A 10,651-nucleotide genomic window follows, 5' to 3' on the forward strand; every position below is an offset into this window, starting at 1 on the left:
GTGTGTCCATTGACACACAGAGCATGGCTCGGCCCCTCCCCCCGCTCCCTCACTAGCTGTGATTGACAGCAGCTGCCTCTGAGGCAGTAAGGAAAGAGAATCTCTGCTCTCATGCACAGCGCTAGATCGAGCTCAGGTAAGTTTGCTTGGCGATTGCCCCCATAGCAAGCCGCTTACTTTGGGGGGACACTCATGCCTGTGCTCCCAAGTCTCCTTTGTATGTCTGTAAGAGAGCGCTGCTCAGCCCTGCCCCCACCCACTCCTTAGTGGCTGCTATTGACAGCAGCGGGACCCAATGCCTCTTGCTGCTGTGTCTGAGCCAATGAGGAGGTAGAGACCCGAAGAACCTCTGCTATCGGGCTCAGGTAAGTATTGGGGGGGCTGACGAGGGAGCTGCACACTGAAGGTTTTTTACTTTTATGCATGGAATGGATGGAAAACCTTCAGCCTTTAGAACCACTTTGAATGAAAAAAGCTGCCAAAAGCTTCATGTGCAAGTCCTTGTATTTGAAAATTGCAAGCCAGTATTGTAGATTTGTGCACATTGCGGGTGGATATGTATGTATGTAATATTTCTTAACCTCTTCCCACCAATTCCAGTATCTCAAAGGTACTGATTGGTGGGGGCCCAGGAAGGATAGTCCATTACTTGACCACTGTGAATGGTTGTCACAGTGGTCACATGATTGGGAGCCAGTCCCGCCAGATACCAAACATTCGTGGGGCCCAAAAGTTGCCTTTGACAGTTTTGCCTCTGAGCATACGGAACGCTCCCTCAGCACAGAAACATCGACTGCCCTGTGATACATATGTGCGACCTGTGGGCATTGAAGCCCACGCTTCTGCTGCCGCACATGTTTTACGAGAGCGGCAACACGTTAAAGGGGACATGTACTGTGGAAACCAAGTGACCAAGAAAGGCAAGTGGAGGACAAAGAGCTAGTTGCCACTATTGCCTGCGGTCTCCTGCAGGATATTTTATCAGTTACTGGCTTACTGTATCCTTTATTTCTGTATTTCTGGGTAGAGTTGACCATCCTAGTTGACTAGCTGGACTTTGCTTCTTGCTAGAGTTGCACTCTCAAGGACTGATAGAAGAATAATCATGAAATGACAGAAGAGATGGAGGAAGCTTAGAATGTATGAAACTGAAGCAAGGGGATCCTTGCACTGCAGGTCCTCAGTTACAGCTTCCTCTTCAACAGCAGCACAGTAGTGACCACACCAAATCTCTCAAGACTAGCTGACAGCAGTGGCCTAGATCTCACACTGCAGATAGACAACTTTGAGGCTCAAGGCACAAGAGAGCCTAGACCCAAAACTTGCGCTGTTTAACCTCTTGCCGTCCACCTGCTGTTTATTAACGGCAGGACGGTGGCACTCCAGGGGCGGGTTGCCGTTCATAAATGGCACCCGCCATTTCTAGCTGTGTGCGCTCCCTGGGAGCGCGCAGCACCACGATCCGGTGCCCGCTGTGTCCTCCGGACACAGTGAAACACCAATCGCCGGACGTGAGCTCTGTACGAGGTCCCGATCATGTGATCACTGATTGGCCAATCAGCGATCACATGCAAAGTAGTAAGCAAGATGTCACTTGTGACATCTTGCTTACTACGTGTGAAATCTGTGAATGATCACAGAGGTCACATGGTACAGGGCCATTCACAACAGCCTTGTACCATGTGACAAGCTGTGACCAATCACAGCTCACTCAGTATTTCTCAATGGCTGCAAGAATGCAGTCAGAGAGAAGGAGAAATGATTGCTTTTACATCCTATATGGGTGTAAATGCAATCACTGTAAAAAAAAAAAAAAAAAAAATCATCAGCCCCCACAAGTAGTTCAGTGTCACCATGGTGCCACTGTACTGCTGGGGTGACAGTATGTAAAAAAAAAAAACAAAAAAAACAAAAATAATATAAAAAAATAAAACAATGTTTAAAAATTATAATTTTTTGTTATAAACTAATTTGGCTTATTTTTTCTTTTTTTACTAAAAATATAACGGAATACATTTTGGCCAAGATTTATGATGAAAGATTATTTATTTGCAAAATTTTATAAGAAAAACACTTTTTTTCAAAATTTGTGGACATTTTCATTTACATAACAAAAAAAATTTAAATCCCAGCGGTGAATAAATACCACCAAAATAAAGCTTTATCTGTCTCAAAAGAATAGTAAAAAATTCATTTGGGTACAGTGTTGCATGACCGCGCAATTGTCATTCAAAGTGTGATAGCGCTGAAAGCTGAAAATTGCCCTGGACAGAAAGGGGGGGAAAGTGTCCGGTCTGGAAGTGGTTAAGAAGAAGAAATTTAAGACGGATACAATTTTTAGGGTACTGCTTTGAATGCTTTTAACGTGCATTTATTTTGTTTTGCACCGACCAGCTTGTGCATATGAACACCACTTTTAGTTTTGTTTAGTTTTTGTTTTGTTTTTTTTCCCTAGTCGTGTCATTTATGACAATAAGGAAAATGTGTTTTGATAGGAATTGATTAAAGTCAGTGTGAGTAAAGCCATACCTCGGATTCCTCCTAATATGTCCATAATATGAAATGACGACCGCCCATATTGGTGTTGAGAAGTAATCAGTATTGGACAGGGGCGGACTGACCATTTGGAAACTTGGGCACTGCCCGGGGTTCAGTAGGGGGCCCCATGAGATGCCCCTGGTACCTTTTTCATAGGCTTTTTTGAGTTTGGGCAAGGACACAGGGGCCCCATGATCCCCTATTGTGGGGGGTGGGGCACCATGAGTTGTCAGTCCGCCCCTGGTATTGGATATTTGAATTCGCTCTTGTTTGTGTTTTCTTCTTTTTTTAAATCCAATATATAATAATAATAATATTTTGGTATGTTATGAACTTATATAATCTATTTCTCTGAATTGCAGGAGGACAATGCTGATCTTAAATGTCAGCTGCACTTTGCAAAAGAGGAATCTGCTTTAATGTGCAAAAAGCTAACAAAGTTGGCAAAGGACAATGACACAATGAAGGATGAACTGATGAAGTACAGGTCCATGTATGGAGATCTGGATGGCTCATTGTCCATTGATGAACTCGCCAACACTCCACATTCTAGGGAAGCTGAGCTGAAGTCTCATCTCAAACTCGTCGAAGAGGAAGCTAACCTCCTGAGTCGAAGGATAGTGGAACTTGAGGTTGAGAATAGGGGTTTAAGGGCTGAAATGGATGAGATGAAAGTCCACACTGATAGAGAACATGGTCAAGATTCAAGATTTTCTTTCTTGTCTGGAGAATCGGGGGACAGTTTTGTGGAGCTCAGAAGGCATCTGCAGTTTGTGGAGGAAGAAGCTGACCTTCTCAGGAGATCTATGATGGAGTTAGAGGACCAAAATAAGCTACTGATGAATGAGCTCAATAAATACAAGTCTGACCATGACCTGGACATCACCTTGTCGGAGGACAGCTGTTCTGTCATTAGCGAACCTTCTCAAGAGGAACTCACAACTGCCAAACTGCAGATCAGTGAACTCAGTGGCAAAGTCAAGAAACTCCAGTATGAGAATAGGGTGCTTCTTTCAAACCTTCAACGCTACGATCTGGCATCATGTCAAACCACCAAACCCTTCATGGAGACGGACGCTGAGGCAGGAGATTCTGCGCAATGTGTCCCAACACCTCTCTGGCGAGAAGGACCAATTGGTGGAGAGATGGATAGTACAGATTCAAAAGAATGTGCTGAGAAGGGAACGACCAAGTCTCCAGAAACTTCTCACACATCCCCATCCTGGTTACCAAAGATTAAAGAGCTGGAAAGTCTCTATGGCATTCGAGCACAAGTGGAATTGATTAACAAAGCAATAGAGGTTTTGACATCCTATGCCAATGGGTTTCCATCAGGTGTAAAGCTCTGCACAAATAATGACTGCGGGGATCTCTTGTTGACAGAAGCTATTGATAATAGTGAAGTCACGAGCAACTCCAAACTGATCAGTGCCATTTTTAGTAGACTTGGGGTGTTACAACAGGAACTACATAGTTTTACCAAGAAAGTTGACGCTCTTGGGGAGTCTTACAAAGGACAGCAGGATTCTTCCTTGTCACTACCAGATACTACCCATCAAGGTACCTCCAACGACTCTTCCAAGAAAGAGAACATCTCCGGTTTACAGGTGAGTGCTACATGCATTACCACGCTAAACCCCCCTCCCCCATCCCCCCCACAGCAAATACTCTCGACTTGCCTTGCCTGCTTAATTGATAAACCCACCCATAGCCTACTTACACCAAATAACTAATCTTTAACCGCCTGCATGGTAATTGCACACAAGATAGGATTCTGCGCTGAGAATGTGCAAAAATGCAACTTTTGGTGGTTCTTGTATGCAGTAGAAGACAGCTTAGATAGAAAAGTAGCACTTTTAGAAACAAACATCGGTGTAGCGATCATCCATACAATGAGTTAAGCTTGCATTTGTGTTGTGTGTGAAATATGAAGTGTATGGTACAGTATGTAAGAAGATCCATAATAGTCCCTCCTCTTACTGACAGTGCTCCAGTCCATGGTCATTCCATGGGAGGGACTACTATGGATCCTCTTATTTACAGTTTCATACACTTCATATTTGACACACAAAATACATAACTATCGACACCACTGATGACTTCCCAGAAACGTTGTTACACTTTAAGTCAAGAACTTCACTTAGTAACGCAATTAAGTGGGTTTTTTTTGTTTTTTATTTTTTTTCATATAATTTGTTACTAGATGTAGTTCTTGATGTAACCTGGGTATGTTTTTTTCTTTAAAGTGAACCTACAACAGTAAAATCCGTCTGTATGAAATAAAGCATGCTTGTTATACTCGCTGTTGAACCTAAAGGGGTTAATCCTCCGCATTGTGTAAAAAGGTTGTTTGATCCTGTCTTCTCTGATCCTCCCCTTCTTCCAGTGTCCCCCTCTTATCTCCTGATAAGCCATATGGTGTGGCGTCACTCTGCACATGCAGAGTGTGTATTGTTAGAGAGGGTTTTTGGTTTTTTCTTCTTAGTAGATCCCATCCCTTCTATTGTCCCCAGTCCATCTGCTTGTAGCACAGAGCCCTGGGGGCAAACTGCACATGCTCGGTTTGGTGTATTGCTAGAGATTTTTTTTTTCCTCTTGGGAGAGTGCATGTGATAAGTACAGGGCCGATCAGTGCTGTCCAGACAGAGGGTCTGGCTTTTGCAGCATTATTGGACTATCAGGGGAGAATGAGAACTCCTCCTACAAGCTTTAACCAGTGCTCTGCTGGGCACTGATAGAAGTCACAAGACTGCTTTATACTGCTGATGAGAAAAGGTATTTAGCAGTTTCTAGTTAATAAAATAAATGCATTTCCATGTTTTGTGTACTGTGGGAGATATAGTGAATGCGGGGTCCGGAGAAAGCGGATATAGTGAATGCGGGGTCCGGGGAAAGCGGATATAGTGAATGCGGGGTCCGGGGAAACCAGATATAGTGAATGCAGGGTCCGGGGAGACTGGATATAGTGAATGCAGGGTCCGGGGAGACCGGATATAGTAAATGCGGGGTCCGGGGAGACCGGATATAGTGAATGCGGGGTCCGGGGAGACCGGATATAGTGAATGCGGGGTCCGGGGAGACCGGATATAGTGAATGCGGGGTCCGGGGAGACCGGATATAGTGAATGCGGGGTCCGGGGAGACCGGATATAGTGAATGCGGGGTCCGGCGAGAGCGGATATAGTGAATGCGGGGCCCGGCGAGAGCGGATATAGTGAATGCGGGGCCCGGCGAGAGCGGATATAGTGAATGCGGGGTCCGGCGAGAGCGGATATAGTGAATGCGGGGTCCGGCGAGAGCGGATATAGTGAATGCGGGGTCCGGCGAGAGCGGATATAGTGAATGCGGGGTCCGGCGAGACCGGATATAGTGAATGCGGGGTCCGGCGAGACCGGATATAGTGAATGCGGGGTCCGGCGAGACCGGATATAGTGAATGCGGGGTCCGGCGAGACCGGATATAGTGAATGCGGGGTCCGGCGAGACCGGATATAGTGAATGCGGGGTCCGGCGAGACCGGATATAGTGAATGCGGGGTCCGGCGAGACCGGATATAGTGAATGCGGGGTCCGGCGAGACCGGATATAGTGAATGCGGGGTCCGGCGAGACCGGATATAGTGAATGCGGGGTCCGGCGAGACCGGATATAGTGAATGCGGGGTCCGGCGAGACCGGATATAGTGAATGCGGGGTCCGGCGAGACCGGATATAGTGAATGCGGGGTCCGGCGAGACTGGATATAGTGAATGCGGGGTCCGGCGAGACTGGATATAGTGAATGCGGGGTCCGGCGAGACTGGATATAGTGAATGCGGGGTCCGGCGAGACTGGATATAGTGAATGCGGGGTCCGGCGAGACTGGATATAGTGAATGCGGGGTCCGGCGAGACTGGATATAGTGAATGCGGGGTCCGGCGAGACTGGATATAGTGAATGCGGGGTCCGGCGAGACTGGATATAGTGAATGCGGGGTCCGGCGAGACTGGATATAGTGAATGCGGGGTCCGGCGAGACTGGATATAGTGAATGCGGGGTCCGGCGAGACTGGATATAGTGAATGCGGGGTCCGGCGAGACTGGATATAGTGAATGCGGGGTCCGGCGAGACTGGATATAGTGAATGCGGGGTCCGGCGAGACTGGATATAGTGAATGCGGGGTCCGGCGAGACCGGATATAGTGAATGCGGGGTCCGGCGAGACCGGATATAGTGAATGCGGGGTGCGGGGTTTAGGAAGACTTTACATTTTAGATAGAGAGTAAGGTATAGAACCTCTAAATTTTTAAGTTTTCATTAGGACAGGAAGTGAGGGAAAATCTTAATAGGGCTATATGCCAATAAAAATTCAATAGAAATTCTAAACCTTCCTCACTCTATCCCAAACTTTGTTGGAGCTCAATGTTAATAGTTTCAGAAGTTTGTCTTTTTGATTCATATTGATTGGGTGGGAAGGGAAATGTAGTGTACATGTATATGTGGTATGTATGTGTAACTGGCAACGTAAACTTCAATTTTTTTTTTTTTATGGATATGGTAATTGTTGAGATTTGGCACTTGCACTATTTAAAATGACCATCCAGCGTCAGTGCCAGATTGCTCACCACACTATCATAGTCCCACTAGAAGTCACTGATCACCATTACCAGCATAAAAAAAATAAACAAAAATTCCAATATATATCCCATAGTTTGTAGATGTTAGATCTTTCACACAAACCAATCCATATACACTTATTGGGATTTTTTTTTTTTTCTTTTTTTACCAGACATGTAGCAGAATACATTTTGGCTTACATTTATGAAGAGACTTGATTTCTTTTAATTAGATATGCTTTATAACAGAAATTAAAAAAATTTCTAAAGTTTCAGTCTTTTTTTCGTTTATTTAGTAAAAAAGAAAACCTAATGGTGATCAAATCCCACCAGTAGAAAACTCTATTTGTGAGTAAGAAAAAAAAAAAAAAAAAAAAGGGTAAATTTTATTTGGGTACAGCGTTGCATGACCGAGCAATTGTCAGTTAAAGTGCTAAATAGCAAAAAATGGCCTGGTCATGAAGGGGGGGGGGGGGGGGGTTCTGGAGTTGAAGTGATTAAATAGGTTTGCTTCATTGTAATCTTTTGAGGTTTATCACACGCCCTAATGCCGGCCATAGACGGGGCGAAAATCGGCTGATGATTTGCGCACCATTAGTGGGTTAATTGGTTGGCTGTTTTCAGGGTTTTGGCACATTTTTTTTTATCGGTAAAGTTGGGAAAAAAATCGGCCAATTTTCCCAGCAATGATGGGCAAATCGGCCGATCGTTTTACTGATAAAAAATCTGCGCATGAGCAGTGACCTGCAAGAAGAATTCCAGACCGCTATTATATTTGACATGAAAAAGTATTGCGGTTGCAACAATGTATCTATTTGTATCCAAATAAAACCATCTGTATCTGAAATGGATACAAATGGATACAAATGGATACATTGTTGCAACCACAATACTTTTTCATGTCAAATATAATAGCGGAGCTCTCTGCAGGGACAGAAGTAATTAAATGCCGGCCGTAGACGGGACGAAAATTAGCGTGTTTTTTTTTGTTTTTTTTTTTACCATTGGTGGTAACGTCAGCCTATTGAACGACCGATTTTTCGTTTTTGTTTTTTTTTTTTAAAAAAAACGGCTGGTTTTCGACCCGTCTATGGCCTGCATAAGGATCCATAGTACAGCTCTATGAAAATAATGATCTCAAAGAAGGATGCATTCACAGCTCAGAACACGAATGCCTTCCATGAAAGTAGAAAAAGCCTCCCGGGTGTAAAATGTTTCTATAGTCACCCTTCAATTTCCGTAACAAACACATACACTGGTACAAATAAAGGCTTTGATGCCCTATGACTGTCAGACAAGATGGGCCTAGAGGTCTCTCCTTTAGATCTGCCAATAATGTGACATGGTAGGAGTTCACCCTGTTAACCACTTTCCCAGCAGTGGGGGCCCCCGGGGCTCAGCTATCTTTTATTTATATTACTGTTTATGGAATAAAGATGCTGCGGCTTTGTGGAAATTTCAATTCAGGACTGAAAATCCTATTTCACAAGGAAGGGCTGGATGAGTGCCAATGTAATAGGGAGACGGAGAAGTCGGTGAAAAGGATATCAGATCAATGAGCATTTCACGCTTGCGACTCCACTCTTTCCCATTTGGCAGACTACCAATGTTGTAGCCGGAGGTTCTACAGTGGCCTGAATTGGATTGCAGCAGATTGGAAGTGGCCAAGCAGCGTAATCATTGCAGCGTGAGCCGCATTAGAGGGAATACACGGATCCCGTTTGTTTAAAGTGGTTGGCTTAAGGTGCTTAGTATACATGAAGTTAAAAAAAAGAAACAAACAGAACCAAACAAAGCAACACAACAGAACCGAACAAAGCAACACAACAGAACCAAACCAAGCAACACCACAGAACCAAACCAAGCAACACCACAGAACCAAACCAAGCAACACCACAGAACCAAACCAAGCAACACCACAGAACCAAACCAAGCAACACCACAGAACCACACCAAGCAACACCACAGAACCACACCACAGAACCACACCAAGCAACACCACAGAACCAAACAAAGCAACACCACAGAACCAAACAAAGCAACACCACAGAACCAAACAAAGCAACACCACAGAACCAAACAAAGCAACACCACAGAACCACACCAAGCAACACCACAGAACCACACCAAGCAACACCACAGAACCACACCAAGCAACACCACAGAACCACACCAAGCAACACCACAGAACCACACCAAGCAACACCACAGAACCACACCAAGCAACACCCCAGAACCACACCAAGCAACACCCCAGAACCAAACCAAGCAACACACCACAGAACCAAACCAAGCAACACACCACAGAACCAAACCAAGCAACACACCACAGAACCAAACCAAGCAACACACCACAGAACCAAACCAAGCAACACACCACAGAACCAAACCAAGCAACACACCACAGAACCAAACCAAGCAACACACCACAGAACCAAACCAAGCAACACACCACAGAACCAAACCAAGCAACACACCACAGAACCAAACCAAGCAACACACCACAGAACCAAACCAAGCAACACACCACAGAACCAAACCAAAAACAAAACCTGTGTGCAGCAGTGCCTTCCCCTCCCAGGACTTGTAGATTCTCATTCACAGAACACCGTGAATGAATGACGTGGCCGTGTGGACGGATCCCCTCACGGCCACTTTGTTTTGAAGACTTGACCGCTAGTATGGGGAACTTCTCCCCATACGTCTGTCACAGGGAGGGGGATCAGGCGGTGGTTGCAGTACTGGGAACATGTTCCACCATAAAAACTTTTAAAAAATTTGACAGCTAGCGGTGGGGGAGAGGATCCCCCCACTAGCTGTCAAAGCGGGGGGCCGATGCATTTCTAACATGTTACACCCAGAATATAGCTGTAACTTGTTATGAAAGGTGAACTTATCCTTTAAAGAAAAACTTCAGCCTTTAGAACCATTTTAAATGAGATTGGTGACGCAGGCAAGAGAAAGGAGGATATACAACACAGACTTCAAGAAGACTAAAGCAAACGTAAAGATTAAATGTACATTTGTACCATGTATACTTACCGGTTATTTTACACTTGCTAGATTAACCCCTTCACACCTGAGGGGAAAACAAATCTTAATGCCCAAACACAGTTTTGCAACGTTGACCTGCGTTAGTAAAACTGTCCGTATCATCACAACTACTTTGTACATCCAGGTGAATTATACCGCGTTTTTTTTTTTTCAGGACAAATAGGGCTTTCATTTGGTGGTAAATGGTAATGGATATCTCCTGATTTTTTATTTTTTTTTTAAATATATATATATATATATATAATCGAAGGAAAACTGGCCCAAAATAGTAAAAAAAAAATATATTTTTTTAAATTTAGCTGTGTGTTTCTTGTTACTACCATAACCTACCACCAAAGAACAACCCAAAATACATTTTCCAGCTCTCAACGATCGCAGCGATACCATATATGTGTATGCTATTTGTACCCGTAGTACAGCCCAGAAACAATAGTGCGCATTTTTGTGGTTTTGTTTTTTTTAACCTAAAAC

The 10,651-nt window shown here is 44.5% G+C and overlaps 1 protein-coding gene across 1 annotated transcript in view; it reads left to right on the forward strand.

Moving 5' to 3' along the window:
* Nucleotides 1-2,900: 2,900 nt before the first annotated feature.
* LOC149428328 (microtubule cross-linking factor 2-like) overlaps nt 2,901-10,651 on the forward strand; it is a gene marked incomplete at both ends in the record, with an annotated part of 20,833 nt that continues 13,082 nt past the window's right edge. The window contains one exon of the mRNA XM_089667506.1: nt 2,901-4,145. Coding sequence (XP_089523632.1) covers nt 2,901-4,145 — 1,245 coding nt within the window. The remainder of the gene's footprint in view (nt 4,146-10,651) is intronic.

Source organism: Staurois parvus, unplaced genomic scaffold (assembly GCF_062004578.1).
Source record: "Staurois parvus isolate SC_StPar_1 unplaced genomic scaffold, SC_StPar_1.0 ptg003305l, whole genome shotgun sequence".
In the NCBI taxonomy this organism is placed as follows: domain Eukaryota; kingdom Metazoa; phylum Chordata; class Amphibia; order Anura; family Ranidae; genus Staurois; species Staurois parvus.